The 18,314-nt window shown below is 42.3% G+C and overlaps 1 protein-coding gene and 1 long non-coding RNA gene across 8 annotated transcripts; one reads left to right on the top strand and one right to left on the bottom strand.

The window, feature by feature from the left end:
- Nucleotides 1–6,579: 6,579 nt before the first annotated feature.
- Nucleotides 6,580–8,076, bottom strand: LOC111848438 (uncharacterized). Its single transcript, XR_002839306.2, has 2 exons — nucleotides 7,921–8,076; nucleotides 6,580–6,771 (listed from the first exon to the last, which is right to left on the bottom strand). It is a non-coding gene; the product is annotated as an uncharacterized lncRNA (long non-coding RNA).
- Nucleotides 6,837–18,044, top strand: LOC111848436 (uncharacterized). 7 transcript variants are annotated; one of them, XM_072703338.1, is made up of 5 exons: nucleotides 6,837–7,137; nucleotides 8,474–8,549; nucleotides 8,896–9,052; nucleotides 9,513–9,606; nucleotides 12,535–18,044. In XM_072703338.1, the coding sequence occupies exon 5, from the start codon at nucleotides 12,646–12,648 to the stop codon at nucleotides 17,605–17,607; it is 4,962 nt and encodes a 1,653-aa protein (XP_072559439.1). In that variant the 5' UTR covers nucleotides 6,837–7,137; nucleotides 8,474–8,549; nucleotides 8,896–9,052; nucleotides 9,513–9,606; nucleotides 12,535–12,645; the 3' UTR covers nucleotides 17,608–18,044. The 7 variants fall into 7 exon arrangements, with proteins under 7 accessions (XP_072559439.1, XP_072559438.1, XP_023676223.2 ...); XM_072703337.1 differs by having other exon boundaries at nucleotides 8,453–8,549; XM_072703336.1 differs by lacking the exon at nucleotides 6,837–7,137 and adding an exon at nucleotides 8,119–8,238 and having other exon boundaries at nucleotides 8,453–8,549.
- Nucleotides 18,045–18,314: the final 270 nt, after the last annotated feature.

The following is an 18,314-nucleotide window of genomic DNA, read 5'->3' as shown; positions in this document are numbered from 1 at the left end:
TTGTCCCATTTGAAATAGTTTAACGGTTTTAATGTTTACCAACAAATTATCTCCTACACATCTGCTTCACATTAGGGGAATTTAGTCCAATTAAATCTTGATTTTAAAAATGCCGGTTTCGGTTTACTTTTGCGTTTCAACGTTTTTTGGTTGTGTGTGGTCAGACGATAAATATTTTATTTCCCTAGAAACCGTAATCATGCTATTACAATGATGAGAGGTCGTTTAAATCTTCTGTTTAACAGTGGGAGAAATTGAAATCACGTGATAAAATTACGCTATAGGCTGTATTTACTCTATGAAAATGAACACATAAAGTTTTTTTAACCTACCAGTGCATATGTATATAGTTACTCTGCATGTTCTGTGCTCAAGTAAAAGAAAAAAAAAACAACGAAATCGCCCTAGATCTCGTTGCTATATGAGACTTGTAAATAGACCTACTGATAACAGCATCATGCAAGTTTGTGGCGGAATTTTTTGATCTGACCTACAGATTGTAACTTACCTTCATGTGAAGGCATTCTTAGGCTTTGTCCCATGTGGGTTTTTTTACCTCTTGGTATAAGTCATCCGCAATACCCTCATTTATCAAAGGAAGAAAATACTTAGCGCGATACTATCAGGAATATCATCTGCAAATTTATTTCTTAATAGAATAGAGTGTCCTTACGTTCAATCCGCTTTTCTCCCAATGTACTTCAGATAGCTGACCATATTGTTCACGAAGTTGGCAACCGTGTGGAATTTGATTTATATATATATATATATACACACACACACACATATACATATATACATTTCCCCCGAGTATTATGACTGTGGCAGCTCTAGCTGCAGACAGTGCTCTGATTTGTATAACATGGTGATTCATGCAATACCAGCAAACTATAGCTTCAGTTAATAATTCAGTGGCCAGTACTACGAAGCGGGGTTACTGGCTTATCGGGGTAACTTGTCGGATTTAAGGTACCACAGTTTAAATGGACTTCATATTCGCTCACTTACATTCTGCCCAGACTACCTTAAATCTACCTTAAATCTAACAAGTTACCCCGATAAGCCAGTAACCCCGCTTCGTAGTACAGGCCACAGGAGATATTAAAGAAATAGACATTATTATCAAAAATTATTCAACTGATTAAAAAAAAAAAAAAAAAAACTTGAGTCACCTACATAAAATGTATCCCAAAACTTTATTCAATCATATTTTAAAAAACATACAAATACTACTGACTCAATATTTCATAAGCAGATAATGACAAACACAATAAGGTGGATGAATTATCAACGACTTCTGTTACTGATAATAAACACTGACAGTTGTGAATCTTGACGATGATAAGCCACGCATTGAGTGACCAGATAATCCATGTCAGAGGGGACACTATGAGCTATGACAGGGTTTGTAAACTACCATGTCAATTAAAAGGACCTGGATTTCATTTTAACACTGAGTTCTTGCTGTGTGCTGATTGGCCAGTCTGCTATAATCATGCTTGTGTCACTAATGTTAATGTGAAACAGCTGGACAAGTCTTTCAATCAAGGAAACACACGAAACCACAAGAAGAATGGAAGTAATTAGCCAAGCAGAGGAGCCTTTCAGTTTTAAGGTAGTCTGTAAAACCTGAAGTAGCCCCCCCCCCCACAAGGATTATCTGATCAGCCTGACCAGACATTACAGCCAGATAATTAGCTTTCAGTCCCAGTTCTCATGTTTCCTCATATTTCTCTAATGTCCACAGACCTTCTTCTGTTGTTGCTGGCTAGTAAAATGAACAAAGTGGCTTCTCTGGAACTTCATGTCACACTTTACATTCATTCAACAACATTTGAATGTTTCTTTGACTCCATTGCATAGCTTCCGCATCTAAATAATGATAATAATAATAATTTTAGCCCAGAGAATTGTCAAAATGCAAACTGAGTTTACTGTTGTACCCCTACAAAATGAATGTTTATTAAATATCCAGCTATAAAAAAATGTGAAAATGATTTTCACCAGTAAGTGTAATGTCATGCAAGTTTTTACAATAGTAAACTTAGTTTCATTTTCTTAACAAAGATGCACGAACACTCTAACAGATACTCAAAGCACAATTACAGCATTGAAAAACAGGACACTTGCCTCATATATGGTGGTCTTTTATCTGATTCTGCCTCTGGACAAGAAGAAGATAATTTGATGATTGCGTTGCAAAAACAAGGCATTTTTCTTTGCAAGCACACAAGGAAAACACAAAGAATGGAGCATATAGAGATGTCTTACCTGATAATTCATTGTCTAGCATGTGTTTTCTAAGCATGTACAACTTCAAGGCAACAAAGCATAAGGAAAAGAATAGTCCGATCCCAATTCCGATGGCTGCATACTTAACATCTGAGTATTAGGGGAGAAAATAATGTACATCACGTGGTAAAACAGAAACGAAGCACAATAATCCGCGAGTGCATTTGGTCAAATTTGTCAACGAACATCATAGAAAACCAACGTACCTGGTTCATCAGATTTGTTAGGGTCATTTCCATGCGCCTTCGATAACAAAAAATCTGCAAATTATGAACGATTATTAGTAAACGTGTCCGTCAGATAGCTTTCAAAGAAATGCAATACGCCCTTTATATGAAGATAGTACATTCTAAAATTGTTTCACCCAATCTGTACACTTAATGGTGCGAAAGATGTAGGCCTACTGATCTGTAAGCTGTAGCCTAAGTGTTACAGTGTAAGTAGTGTTAGTTTTATCATTTGCAAGTTGCAAAGTTTGAGATCAGACGAAAAAAGGAGAAAGATCTAACGAAAGCAGGAAACGTAATGCTGCATAAACACCTAAAGAAATGTAACCCTTAAGAGCCATGTTTACCCCAGATCTCTTCACTGGAATTACATTTTCTAACAAATTGAGAATTTTGAGGGAAAAAACACCATACATGAAGTCCCGTAAGCAGATATGGGTGTTAATTAGTAATCTTCCCTCTTACATCACTTTCAGTTTACGTGTTAACTGTAACGTGTAGTAGTAGCAGTCCTGATAGTGGAAGTGCTAATAATTTTTATAATAATAGGCATTAATGACAATATATTCATTACAATATATTGCAAGTGGCATATTCATATAAAGGAACCGCCGTCTTGCAGTCTAAATCGATCGAGAACGATTTGTTAATCTACTTCAGGGTGGCCGTAATTTAGAATATATTACAGATGTAAAATGTACGTGTGCAGAATACTCACAGTCAAGTCCGAAATAATCATTGCACATTGTTCCTTGTGTATTTCCTATCACGCTTCGTACACCAGTGCGATAGACATGTACGAACGCGATATTTCTTTCAGTACTTACCAATGAGCCACACGCTGATCCAAGTGGAACAAAATCCCGAATGACTAAACATCATTTAAACAGCTACGCCAGCTTCTCCACCATTATGCACATTCTCTTGAAGGAAGATAATGAAATCTCTTTCTGCTCATCAGCTCAAGAGACTTCCTGTGGCTGTGCAGCAAAGAAACTAGGTCGAAGATAAGATCGCAAAACAGCGACCAACAAATATAATGCGTAGCAGCTCTTATGTTTTTGTTTAAATAGGACTCTGTGCTCCATTTGTGACATCATAATCATTTACAGAGCAATTTATATGACTTTAAACAGTTTAAACAGCCTTTCATCTATTCTGTTGATTTTTCATAGAACCCACTCAGTTTAACTTACTATAATACTCGCGTTGCATTCCAAAACATCATTTATTGTACGGGGTCATCAGGAAGAAGAGGCGCTGGTGGGGGGTCTAAGGACGATTCCAAGCGTCCCTTGCTGACAGGGGCCCTAAAATTTGGAGCCTAATTGGATTGGTCTGAGTCGGGGGGCCAGTATGGCTTGCTCTCATGGTGTCCAAAATCTCTAGCGGCTCCCTCTGGCAAGAAGTGTCATTGTTCAGCACATTAAGCCGTAACCCATAATTTATCAGTTCAATTGTTATATCAAAGTGTGGGAATTTCTCCAGTAAAATACAGTTGCGTAAATAAGTAAAACGCCATGTCCGAATATATAGGTCTAAACAAAGATTAGAGTGATTTATTTATTGTTGGCTAGTGTACTATATGCGCAATTGCTTTTTTTTTTAACGTAAATGTAAATAACAGACCTAAGACACTTACAGGACACTCTACATATGACGCATGCTCATTTTAAAGAGCACAGTAAGACCCATTCAGCATTAAAGCTCGCAGAAAGCGCAGCCTATTTAGGGGTACATGAGGAGCAAAGGGAGGTGTCCTTACTTTACCCTAGATGGTTTGCGAGGATGTCACGGCGTTCACGCACGCTGGCTGGCACGCGGTGTGATATAAATATTAGCACTTAAGGTGGCGATTTAGCAAAGTTATAAAACTGGAGTCACCCACAAAGCGCCAGCAAGAAAACATCGGCGTTTCATTTGTTTCTGTTGCCAGCAAAACCCATACATTGTTATGTTTGAAACGGGAGTTTGGCAGATGTGTGGCAGTGGGCGTGATCTGAGAAGCGCTTGTCGGACTCACAGCTGTCGCCTTCTCCAGATACTCAAGCCTGCATTGTTTTGACCTTGTAAAGCCTCGGCGGTAAATTAATAGCCGGCGGGATTATTTCAGGCGGCCCATCGACGTGTTTTGGAGAGTCGAAGCGCCCTGGGCTGCAGCTGCAAGAAGCGCCGCTGCCGACGCGCTCAGCCCGAAATAGCACTAGAGTGGGGTCTGCGGGGGAGATAGGTAGTGGGGGTAAACATTAGCACATGATTTGCCATTTGACACACTGTTGTCAACAGCACGAAACGCTTGAGAAGATATGCATGAAAGGAGCCGGGTTCAGTCCGCTTGTCCTTCAATACTCGTGGGTGCAACTTTAGTGTGCATAACATAAGAAATTAAGTTTATTGTGTCTTTCAAAGGCTAAAAGACCCGGTTTCCACAACTTGACTAAAGATGGCGAAACTCAAACACATGTTATGAAATTTCAGTGTCTAGTAAAAGAAAACTGCAGCGTCAGTTGTTTGTTTTCTAACGTTGGGTAATGATGTATTAGATGATCTGAGGTTAATGCATAGTCACCGTGATCGCTTAATACTGGGCTTAGCACTGTGATGTGGGGTAATGTGACGAGGTGTGATGTGCTGGAAGAGACCGTGTCCTTATGTAACATCAGGCTTTGCACAACTTTTGTTGTCGCCGGTCAGTTCCGCAAATGATTCGACTTGCAAATTTAATCTTCGGGTGTGGCTTAGGTCTGCGTAGTCAATGTAATGTCATTATTTCGCAAGACCAAAATAACATTCAGTGGGTTCTCCAGTCAGAAGAAAATACTGAGAAATTCGTTTGTACGCAATATGGCGCATATTAAACTTAGTCGTACAAATGATAACATTTCAAGACTCTGTTTTTAATACTGCTTACCACTGCAGACCTGTAGACCTAATCAAGCACATTTTATGTTCTGGGTAGCATGGAGTCATACAATCCCTTTACAAAACACGGCCCCTCTCCCTAGATATCACACATATGTTGAAATGACATCGATTCCATATCAGACAAAAAGGTTGAAACAACGTTCATCTTCAATGTTTCACATTATATATCAACATTGAATCAAGGTTTTGCCGTCATCAATTTTCCAATATTGAAAATCTGACCAAAAATCAATTCAGTTTCAACGTAGATAATTTAACACTGACCATAATGCAACGCATTTAACTATAATTCAACGCTGAAACAATGACGTAGTGCTATCTGGGTGACGTTCTCAGTTTAAGCACGTAAAAAGTCAGAAGGATTGATGAAAACAGTCGGGTTACAGGTAAATGCGACACAAAAAATGCAGTAGGCTACTTTGTGGTCTAATGTAGCCATTAATAAAACAGAAAATGAACTGAATCCGGCTGCATTGTTTAACATGGCACTCAAACATTGCGTCATTGGGTTGTGATTTTAGCATGTGTGTTCTTAAGATGACACCCGCGGTCCGCTGAAGTTACTGCACCCCCAGTATGACAACATGAGTGAAACCGTGCGACAGACACATGACGGAAATTTAGATTTCAATGAAGTGTTAAGATATTGTAATATTGCATCAACTTGTGAGACAATATAAAAGACATCGGTGGATGAATCCATAAATTATTTTACGTTTGAACTATGTGACTTTGTTGACTCTGTTTGTGGCAAAACCATGCTTAGGGTATGTAAAAATGTGGTGTCCTCGAGTGAAGAAGGCGATAATGGTAAATTAGAATGCAAACTCGTGATACACAGAATTGCAAGAAGCCCCCCCCCCCCCCCCCCATCTTCTTAAAATAACCCTGGTCTGGCGAGGTTGGAGCTCTCCCGTGACACTGTTGCCTGGACCTCAAACTGGGTCGTGTGATACCAACGACTGGGTTGTGCGGTAAGACTATCTTTCGCCGCGCACAAACAGGTCCCCAACCGAAAACGTGCCCCGTGCTTCCATAAACTCTACCCTGCATGCAATATTTTTCAGGCCCTCTATGAAGTTGAAGATATGTGGTCCAAATGTCAGCCTTACAATCCAAGTATTAAAACAGAACATACAAGAACTTAGTTTTTATTGTTCGATTCTAGTGGGTAGATAATGGAACACTAATGAAAATGCTGAGACGCCCAGACACTTAGTGTAAGGAAGGCACACTTTGAGTCTTCTGTCCTTAAGTCACCCGTGTTGAGTGTCTGGGTGCAGCTGGTGGATGCGGCTGGGTAATTCATCTCTGCTGGCTTCCAGCGCTGAAACAACAGGGAGGGAAGGGGGGAGGGGGGGTCACTTAGGAACGGTCAGTTTAAGTCGAATCCCAGCTGTGCCAAGAGCAGTCAGGAACAGACTCGCCTGCCCTCACTAAGAGGCGGCAGCAAGCAGCGCTGAGTCGGTCCGCGGCCGTGAATGATGGCCAGCCCTCCTGCCATCTCCTAGTGCAGGTGTGGGTGTCCATCACCAACGACAGCCTTGGGTCCACGGAAGTCAGGACTCCTGAGAAACTGCTGCGAGGCCAATGTCCTATTATAGCGCAGCCTTCTCCCAGAATAAGGCAATGAGGTGGCGGCCAACAGGAAAGCCATTTCTGCCGTCGGGTCACTGGAGTGATCCTCTCCGAGGTAAGTGATCTCAGAGAGCAAGCAAGAACAATTCCACCAAATTCTATTGATCTTCAAATTGCTTCGAATTCTGACGCTTAACATACTCAACCACTGCTACAAGAATGACATATCAGTGATAAAGGTTATTCTATTGGTAGACACCGCATCTCTTATCGACGTACCAGGCCGGTGAGAGAAATGTAGAAAAAAAAAATGCGCCTCGACATTGCATTTAGGCGAGACAATATCAATCAATATCAATATCAAGAAAACATAAATGAATTTAATTTTGGTATCTTAAATCAAAATACAAATTAACTTTAAAAATACACATTAAACAGTCCTCTTTTGGGACAAGAGATTAACGAACTCCTATTCCGTCCAGCTCAGCACAGGTGCTCCGCTAATAAATTCTATTTGTAGACCCGTAATTCATATGGTAATGACCTTTCTTTCTGTCACAGCCGGCGTATGTCACGCGTAGGAAAGACAAATTTCAATAATTCCCATTTGGAATCATTAAAACATACTTATCTCTGGAGTTTTCATTGGTGGCAAAAAAAACAAAGGCCGGGTTTATGAGAATAACAAGCGTAAACTCAAAATGCTGAATTGCTGCAAATCTCGCTATAATTTTCGTATATAATAAACGATGTATGAACTCCTGATTATGATTATAAGTTTTCAGGTTTTCGAACTCTAATACTCCAAATATGGATGCATGGGTACTAAACTTTTGTATTGGCACTGTAACGAAAAATATTGAGTTATAATTCATTATGATGGTCCAGGCAACCTCACCTTCTCTCCGATGTCCGCGCCGGTTTGCGCACTCTCCGCAGTAGTAAAACGCCGAGAGTCTTTCCTTCATAATCAGCGCCGGTATTTACATGCCATTGGTTAACACAGAGTAACTCTTTTCCTATAACGAGTGGATGACACAGGGGCGGATGATGCAATTGGTTATTTTTAAGGCTGGACACCTGTTTGCCGAAACACAAATGAGCTCATGGGCGCAGGCTTAGCAACTAGCGAGTCGGGAAAGGCAGTTCGCTCCGGTAGCCTGTCTACTTCCAGGGAGACATTATACATACATTATACCCTCCGCTGGTCGTAAAGGTGAGGACTGTTGTGTATTTGGTCCTATTTATTACCGGATCCGGTAATATTAGGCTACTTGATGACAAACGCACTTTGACGTATAAAAGTGGGTTCTTATAGAGTTGGTTTAACTGTTTCTCAGGGTTTTCATGCCTGTTCATTTTTGTGTCACTTCTTCAAGACTGTCTCTGCTAAATTTTGCTTTATTTTTCATTTCTCTAAAACCATACAGTTTAACTACACGTCTTTTCAGCAACTGCCTTATCCATATGGTCTTGAAAGTCCGTCGAGGGTGACCAGCGCTACAGAATGGATCACACCGGTAAAAGGTAAAGAAGCTTTTCAGTGTTTAATTAAAGGCCCTGTGAAAGAGGAACTAATCAGTTCCTGCAACTTTTTAGTGTTGCCAAAGGGATAAACGATGGGGAATCTGTAGTGCATTTAAGTCTTATCCCAAAGGAATGCTGCACAATTATCGAGCAATATAAAGGTGAAATAAGAACAAGAAAGTAGGCATATTGTGTGGATATATTGTTTTTTTTCGGGATTGTAAACTGAATGTAGCCTATTAGTTTGTCATTGTTCCAGTCCAATCTAGATTCTTTGGTGCCATTACGGTGTTTTTGGACGGTAGACCTTCAGTATCAGTAATTGTGCTATTTGTTTTCATGCTAGACTCTTTCATTGCTTGACTGAGACTTAGATTCACCTTCTGCTGTGAAGCGACGTATCAGACTGGGGACTACTGTACTGCTGAGCCGGTGGGGTAAAAATAAACCTTGCATGCGACCAGGCGCGGGGAAATCACCCAAAATGCAACGGGTGTCAAATGGTAATCGCTGGAACCTTTTTTTAAATGGCGGTCAGATTTTCTTGGATGGAGAGCAGATTTTTTTTATTCATGCGCATAATTTTATCTGACAGTTGTGTCAGGTGTGTCAGCAAATGTCAAATCTTGAAAGAGCATTTGCTAAAGAATGTTTGTAGTAGGAAAAACATTCATAAAATTAACTAATTTCAAAGAGAGAGAGATATTGTTCTATATACGTACTCTTTACAAATGTCCTCTATAATTTCTGAATGTTTTATGTGCATCAAGATTTAAAATTTTCAAGCACTATATTTGACAAAAAAATTGGCATAAAACTGTAAGAGAAATACTGAATTACTGTATGATTGTTAAAGTTCTCACAGATGAAGAATATGGGCCCCTTGGCTATCTGTCATGGCCCTTAAGGAGAAAGTTGGGGAGCCGTGGTAAAAATACCCGCACATGGTGCTATATTTTGCAGGCATTCTTGAAGGTAACAAGAACTGATAGTGAAGTCCATACTGTACTTCGTCACAACGCCTTCCCTCTGCTTCAGCCTCTGCTTCAGCTGCTCAGTAGGTAGATGGGCATTCCATAACGATGTGTTGTGGGACATTACTTCCCGCAGGGGTAGTTTGAGATGGACCTCTTTATTCCTGAAGTCATTATTTCAGGAACCCGACATTTTGCGCATTAGCCTGGGTGACACAAAAGATGAGAATGTGACGTTTCGCGAGTCATTTTTCCTCATTTAAGCTTTAGTGACGTTTCATTTGCATTCAAGGGTGCTGGATGATTGCCGACTGCTGTCCGCCAAAATAAACAACCGGGCAAATATAGAACCACTGCTTTTACGTTCTCCTGACTTCATCGGGTTGCTACTTTCTGAGTGATAAGTACCAATAATCCAAAAGGGTTTCTACTTTCTGAGTGGCAATGACTGATTATCCATCTGGCTCTCACATTTCTCCACCTGTTTATTATTAAGCTCCTACCCTATCGGGATTATAGGAGACTCCAGCTACTCTGGTGCAGACACACAAGTACTCAGTTTTAATTAATCTAAACTGCCCTCAGCTCTGCATACAGAAAGCAGGGGGGAGAGTTTGAACCCTGATAATTAGATGCCACAGCTGAAATTTGTAAGCATAATTTTGTAAATACTTGGCACCAGTGCCCTTAATAATAATAATAATAATAATAATAATAATAATAATAATAATAAATATTTATGAAATATCTATAAAAATAGAGTTACTATTATTGTTGTTTTGTTGTGGTTGTCGTTGTCGTTATAATTACTAATAGGATACATAGATGTGAAAAAACTTCAGCTGTGATAGAAATAGTTTGATTTTCTGACCCATTCTTACCTTGCAGTTCTTCCAGATTTAAAAACCCACCGAACGATTCCAGATAATATTCGTGGAATACATTTATGGTCTGGAAAATCGTCCCGCTTCTGGCCAGATTGATATCCGCCGCCAGGATGGTCTGGGGTGGTGCCTGTCAGCGGTGGCCAAGTTCAAAAGTGGAAACTCTTAGACTCCCCCTTGCGATGTGTTTTAAATTACGAGCCAGCGGCAGGCTGGACGCTCGCTGCTGCCCTGCGCCATCAACATTTTAGGTCTAAGGGCTGGCAGCCAAAAACATGGGTATTTCCAAGGGCACATTGGTGCCCATCACGTCGGGATCGTAGGGTCACCAGCGCTCAGGCTGCGATACTCGCCACACGAATATGCCCAGGGATTAGCGTCGGAAGGCGGAGCATCATTCTCGCCTAAAATTAGCCCCTGTATGCAAAAATTCTTGTCTATATGCCTCCAAAATGAATAAGGTAACAAAGTGAATCACAGAATGGGCAGTAGGAGAGACAATAGAGATTGGAGGGGGGGGGGAATCGATTGTTATATATCGTGAATCTTTTGTGTGGCAATTCATGTATCGCACACTAACTCCGCAATCGATTTTTAAAAATTAATTTCTAATTTATATGTGTTTGGATTTGAGGTGGAGAAACGTTGCTGTTCCTCTATAATCCTATAGGTGGTGCACTGTAAACTATTCCCGCATCATACTGTGTAGTAGCAGGCAATTTCGTTCTGACTTTGTTTAGCAATAACAGAAATGGCGGATGACATAGCAGAGTCTTGTGTTGCTCCTCCACGGTTTAAATTCAGTGTAAGGAGAAAAGGGCAGCACTGTGCCACGGGGCCCTCGGGTCAGACGTAGGACCTTTCCGTGTGGAGTTCACACGCTCTCCCTGTGTTCATGGGGGCTCCAGTTTCCTCCCACAGTCCAAAGGTGTGTATGATAGGTTTATTGACGACTCTAAGTTGGCCCCGTGAGTGTGTGCACCCTTAATCCCAATCCCAGTTGGGATTAAGTGGTTACAGTGATCAGTGGATGGACAGTAAACAGTAAAGAGGAGTTGAACATGAGCCATGCTGTATTCAGGCTTTGTCCTGTAAAAATTAAGTATTAAGTATTAAGTAATATGATGAACATACAGCGACATTTTGCTAGACATCATCCTGAGATAGACAAGTTAGGAGAAGCACAAACGCTCAGTGCAGGTTATGCCAGGACAGCAACAAATGTAGCTTTTTGTTAACTTCTAATTTAACGCTGCCTAAATGCTGCCTTTGGTTTTTTGAGGAGGGAAATTATTTGGAGTATACCATGGAGTATGCTACATTTACTCATGTTCAGTTCAGCTGTGCAGCTATTGAATAAAACTTCAGCGATATGACTCAACATTTTTTTTTGCATGGTCAAGGTTTTTAAATTATAAAAAAGAGAAAAAAATTGGGAAAAAATCGTATTGAGACTCGGGATATTCATTGAATCACAATACTTACAGAATCGCAATGCATATCGAATCAGCACCATGGTATTGTGATAATATCGTATCAGGAGGTCACTGATCATTCCGATCCCTAGGAGAGAGTGTAATGATTCATTTTTAAAATGCCTATGGTATTCTTAGAGTGTTTACCTGGTTTTATCAATGCCATGTTTATAAGAATCGATGGACACATTCATAATTTCTATAAATATTATTATGTATTATGAATGTATATCATCTACAATGCAGATACCTTCATAATGCAATTCAAGACATCTTTAACTCTTATACGGACCATTATAATGCATGTGGTTGACTTGAATGGATGAAAATGTAAATTATTGCTCCTTTCTCACATGCTTTATATTTAGAACGCATAAATTAATCTTGAGAATTGTTGGAAAATTTATAATATTTATACAAAATAACAGCAGCTCTGATTAATGTAATTTATTTATACTGACCTTTAAGGGCAATATATGCATTAAATTTTACTGTATATTTTAATGCATTTTAGCATGCATATAAAATATATTTCTGTGAGTATTACTGTTCTGTTGATTTTTAAAAAACAATATTCTTAAACAAGATTATGGGTTTCCATTATAGCATTGCTATATTCATGTCACCCTGTTTTTTGTGCCTTTCCTTGCAGGAAAGAAATGAAATCATATCGCCTTTTGAGAGACGATCTGGTTAAATTCAGTCCGATGTAAGGCAGAACGTCCTGGAGACCGACTGAATCAGGTAGCAGTAAGTGTTGGAAATGAGCTGCCTGGAAAGAAAACAGCGGGTTCGCCACAAAACCAGGATGCACAGGTCCTGCAAGCACCCGGATGGTTTTGGTAAAGCGTCCTGCGCCGGCAGCGTTATGGACGAGACGGACCGTGAAGTGAGCAGCCTCACCGACCGTGCCTTTAAGAGCCTTTGCGTTGGCGACGAGGCTGCCTACATTGAGCCGGTGCTCACATCCTTTCCCACTGAACGCCAGCGGGCATTCATGGAGGACGTCAATGGCACAGAACAGAAAACCATGCAAGGTATACTCCAGCTAGGCAGAAAAGGGGAGGTGGGCAATACGTCCAAGACAGCGACAACATTCCAGCATCCGGTTGGGGATTTGGTCAAGCCCCGGAACGAACGTGTCCCTCAGATGAACAACGGTGCTATCGAAACCATGTGGGTGCAGAACAACAGCAAATCAAAGGTGTCATCTCAGATTAAGGCATTCGCTACAGCCAGGAATGACGGTCATGTGGCTGGAGATGGCGTTAGGCCAACAGACTCTAAACAAGTGGAAGTAACCTGTCAGTCATGGGACAGGTCAGCCCTCATGAGCATCCAGAGGGAACTGTCTGAATTCTCCACAGCAGTTTGTCCACAGAACTTTACGATGGGCCGTATTGCACCAGGAAAAAAACCCTCCAGTAATAAAACCTCAAATATGGATATGGCCGCCACCTCTACAAAATCCTCAAAGGGCAAAGGTCGCAAGTCCAGCAAGCACAAGAAGCTCGTTGCCACAAATTTCTTTCTACATAGTGAATTCAGCCCATTTCAAATTTGGAGGGAGTGCAAACAGGTCCCATTTGAAAACTCGGACATCTTGTCCACAAGTAATTTTCCAAAGTGGTATGACTCCTCACTCTACAAGGAGTTAAAGGCAGTGCATGAAGACGCCCATCTCAAGGAGCGTGTTCAGCGCAGGAAACCGACGGAGAACGCTATAGCTGCCTTAATGTCTTCAACCAAAAAGCCATCCAAAGCCCAGGAGGTCAGGGAGCAACATCATTCTTTTAAAGACCAACAAAGAGCTGAGGATATTGAAAGGCAGAATCTTTCCCTTGAATACCTAAACAAAGATTTGGCTGTTGGGAAAGGATGCCCATCTCCTAAAGTCGTACAAAATGGCAAAGCTATTGACAAGATAAGCAACCTGGAAATGGCGACGGCTTGTGTCCCCTGGAGAAAGAACAGGAGCCTGGTTAAAAAAGCACATGCTGCCAATCGGCCCTGCACCATGCCCCCTCCTCAAGAACAGCAAAGGGAGGGCACACAGAGTGCAGTGTTGGTCATGTCAGGCAGTATAGCCCCACTCGGCATCGCCAAACTCCTGACTCCCACTTTATGTGACAGACGGGAGATGAAAACTTTGGTATCCTTGAAGGACACATTTCCCTTGGCGAAACCTCCCCCCGCCCCCTCGCTGGAGACTGAGGCCAAGCCGAACGAGGTCCGGCTGCGTGACAGCTATAAGGCCATGGCCTCCAGCTTGCTTTTCAACATCAAGGACAACAGGAAACGTGTGAAGAGCACATACAACCCACCGAAGTTTAAAAGTCCAGACTCCTCTGGCCCCAAGAGCGTCCCGACTATTTTGGAACTGTCGGGTACAGGGGCTGCAACTGTGGCCCAACCCAAAGCCAGAGACGGCAAGCCTGTTAGCAGCCCCGCTCTGGAACCGAGTGAGGTGCGGACCAGCCATCGCAAAGAACTCGCTGAAGTCTGCATATCAGATGACTACTTGACATTAAGCTCACCCCCAGCTGTAAAAGAAGCTTGTAGCTTTAAAAGCTTTCCTGGTGCCACGCGCAAAAGCACAGGCCAAGCCCAGCCCGTGGACCACGCTGTCAGCTCTCCTTTAACATCAAGAGACACTCCACAGAAATGTCTGGCACCAGACCCATACAGGCCAGCTGGCCTGATAGGGAAAGAGATTGTAAATGGGCCATTGATGGCGAATGCTTCTCACCGGTCCACTGAAAAAGAGGAAGAGAGTCCAGAAAAGGAACCACCTCTCCCAAATGCAGTAGATTTCTTTGTAGACTCCGAAGCTTTTGGCAAAGAAGCGAAACAGACAAGCAACCACACAATCAAAAAAGGGCTCAGCGAGGGGCAGGACTTGTACCTGGATGGATGTGTAGTCAGAGGAAGTAGGCTGAATGCCGTGACAGGAAGTGGGAACCCCGAGGGGCCATCAGCAGAAGATAGGACTGTAAACCCCGTGACCACTGGGGAAAAAGAAAATGCTCAACCGGGGATTCATGATCGGAAAGAGAGGGATTCTAGAAAGGAAGTTAGACTAAAACATGTCTTTTCAGCAAAACAGAACCAATATATAAAGAATGAGAGGTATGCAATGAAAGTAGACAATGGAGAAGAAGAGGGAGGTACAGAAGTGCTCATACAGAGAGCAGACATTGGTGTTATAAGTCACCAGTCAATAACTCAGAAAAGGCGGAACACCAAAGTAGGCGAAGAGAAAAGAGGCTCTGAAAATGATGTGACTCTAGTTATAGACCAGCCAGAAGTTGGAGAGCATATGATAGCTGTAAATGGGGACATGCTTAATCAAAATGTTCAGGCTAACACAGACACGGTGTGGGTTAAACCACATGCACTGTCGTCAGGGGAGGGTGAACTTATTCTAAATAAAGAAAATGAGGTAAGGAGAGAGGAGAACATGGCAAACACAAGACATGCTCAGAATGACTGGGAGGAACAGGTTAGAGACAAAGAAAACAGTAATCTGAAACAGACCTTTTCCAAGTCTAGTATAGTCTACGATAAAAACAGCAAAGCTCAAGCCCTTCTCCCTCCCAAGAGTGTCAAAAAGGAGAGAAATTTGGTCAGTGGGAAAGATGAGGCTGATGTAGTTACTGAAAGAAGAAGACGTCCTACTGGAAAGGATAACTTTGCCATCGACAGCAGGGGCCGAGATGGAGAGCAAAAGCAAGGAAGGCGGGGTGCAATGGATAAAGGCAACGTCAGACAGAAAGTACTCTCTTACATGAGTATGAAAGAGCATGTTGATGGTCTCCAAACCGAAGGGGCAGGGTCGGCGACTAGGGTACAGTCATCAAGAGAAGGGTTTACCGGGACAGACGAAGGAAGTGTGAGTCAGAGGGAAAATGCAGGTATAGTTGGGGGATATGGGAGGAGGTGGGAAGTAGCATCTATAGGTGAAAAAGATGAGGATCTTTCAGGAGAATGGACAGCAAAGGAACATGCAAGCAGGAGTCAAGGCAGAACTTATAGAAAGGCAAATGGCAAGTCGAATGGGGAAAGAGAGGTGCCCGCTATGCCAGTGCAGGACAGCTGGGCAGAAGGGCAGTTGGCTCATGCCAGAGAGGCCAAAAAAGCTCCAAGGGACTTGTACTTATTGCCAATGGTTGATTCACAGAATAAGGATTTCAAAGCACAACCATCACAGCTGTCAGAGGATTTGCACACTAAAGGGGACAAGAATACATCAGGGAAGGATTCGCAAATGATGGAGTCGCAATATTTCAGTGTAACCGATCACAAGAGTGAAGTGATAGCTAAAGACAGTCATGCAGTCTTGCTACAGAGTGATGGGAGAGCCTCATGGACAGGAGAAAGCACACTATCGCCCAACGAGATGGAAGAAGGTGGCTGGATACGCTGCTTAATTGAAAGTGCCAAAGCCCAATCGCAAGCACCTTTGTCGCCTATGGGGAAGCCCACTTTGTTTAAAGTGAAAGACAACACTTTCCGGAATTCCCCGATCATCAGGACAGTGAAGCTGCCCTTTCACCTTCCATGTCCAGAGGAATTCTGCTTGGGGTCACCTAAGGAAAGCCTGAGTGGGTCCGAGAGGGGTGATGATGAACAGGACCACTTGCAGGATGCATCATTTCCGCGTAGCACTGGGTTAACCTCACGCTCATATGGAGCGTCCGCTCGTAGTGCAACACCCCATACTGCTAAATCCCCTGAGGTATCTGGAGAGCCAAGGAGGAGCCATCAGAGACATGTTCCAATCCCAGAAGAGGAAGAAGGTGCTTCAGAGCAGGTGGAGAGTTGCGCTGTGATTGTGGTAGGCATGGAGGAAAAGCCAGACAGCACTGTGCCCACAGAGGATACCACGTGCTCAGAGGAACCCAGCGAAAGGTCGGAGTCCGCCTGCAGCGCCGCCGAATCTCGGCCACAGAGCCGCCTGCCAGTTGTGCCCCCCAAGTCAGAAAAAGCCCTCCGTCGTGCTCAAAAGCTGAACACCAGGAGAAACAGAAAAGTGGACTCCCATAGAAAGTCACAAAGGCAGAGCCAAGCAAATCAAACTGCTCCAAAACTCAGCCAACCTGCCTCAAGTACATGGTTGCCACCCGCTGAGCCACCGGTACCTCAGCAACCAGTGCCAGACTCTTTGCCAGCTTCCTCGTCCTGCAATGCGCCTAAGCTCAGCCCACCCCCTGCTGTCGATGCCATAGTGCCACCCTGCTCGATGACCCAGAGGAAGGTCCTGCAAGACCCAGATTCCGGGCAGTACTTTGTGGTTGACATGCCTGTGCAAGTCAAGACAAAGACCTTCTTTGATCCAGAGACTGGAATGTATCTCCAGTTGCCAGTAAAGCAATCTGAGGAGGCCTCGTCGCCTGTGACCTCCAGCTCACCCCCTACTTCAGTGGAAGCCCCCTACATGCTCTACCATGGATTTGTGCCTATGCCTGTCAGTCTGTTACCATCACAGGGGCTTGCCTGCAATATGTCAGTAAGAGTCACAAACGGTCAGAAGAATCTGGAGGATAGCACCTTCTATAGGCAGATGTGGGACAAGCAGAACAGCAATAAAAATACTGGGCCTGATGGGATACGTGGCACCCTGTATGATGGATCCTTGTATAGTGACGATAGGGACAGTATCAGTTCTAGGAACATGGATATCATGTCACTGGGTGAAGTGGATGACTTAGCAATAGAAAATTAGCTGAAACCAGTTATTTGTTTGAAATGCACTGTATTTTTTTTGGGATTAGTACAACACTGAGACAAGTGAGCACAGTTTATATATATAGCCATATAAGTGATCAAATATCAGTATTGTTCTTTAGTATTTATAGCCATAAGAGAAAGAGTATTTTAAAATGTAAAGAATGACAATGTAGCATTTTATTAAAGAATGTTAAGAATTGCAAACTTCTATTATAGCATCTGTAAAGTAGAAATGTTGAAGATGTAATTATTTAAATAAAGTGTAATGCAGGTCTTTGACTAACAGATAAAGCAGGGATATTTATTGAAACAAAGTTTTATGCATAAGAATATTTTGAAAAATAAAACAGTCATCCATTCTTCCATCCATCTTCTAACTGGAGCCTGTCATGTAAAAACCATTCCAATAAAATAATTCATAATACCCCTTCATATAGGAGCTGCTTTATTAACTTATCCTCAACGGCACCGATGTTCTGTCTTCATTTTCCATCAGCGGCTGAATTATACTGTAGTCATTGGATTGGCGCCCACTAGTGGAAATATCTGTTTGTATCATTTTTACTAAATTTCGCAAGCATCGGGAAATTAGCAGAAAGTGTAAACATTATGTCTCGGCGATTTGACAAGATCGGAGAAAGCCCAAATAAGGTAAGCAACGCCTGAAACATTTACACATTTAATTTTTAATTTGTTGATTTT

The sequence above is a fragment of the Paramormyrops kingsleyae genome, chromosome 20 (genome assembly GCF_048594095.1).
Source record: "Paramormyrops kingsleyae isolate MSU_618 chromosome 20, PKINGS_0.4, whole genome shotgun sequence".
Lineage (NCBI taxonomy): Eukaryota > Metazoa > Chordata > Actinopteri > Osteoglossiformes > Mormyridae > Paramormyrops > Paramormyrops kingsleyae.
This window is presented reverse-complemented; position numbering and strand designations above follow the sequence as displayed.

Excerpts from the sequence above, each read along its gene's own strand:
- LOC111848436 (XM_023820455.2), top strand. The coding sequence starts at position 12,646 with ATGAGCTGCCTGGAAAGAAAACAGCGGGTTCGCCACAAAACCAGGATG.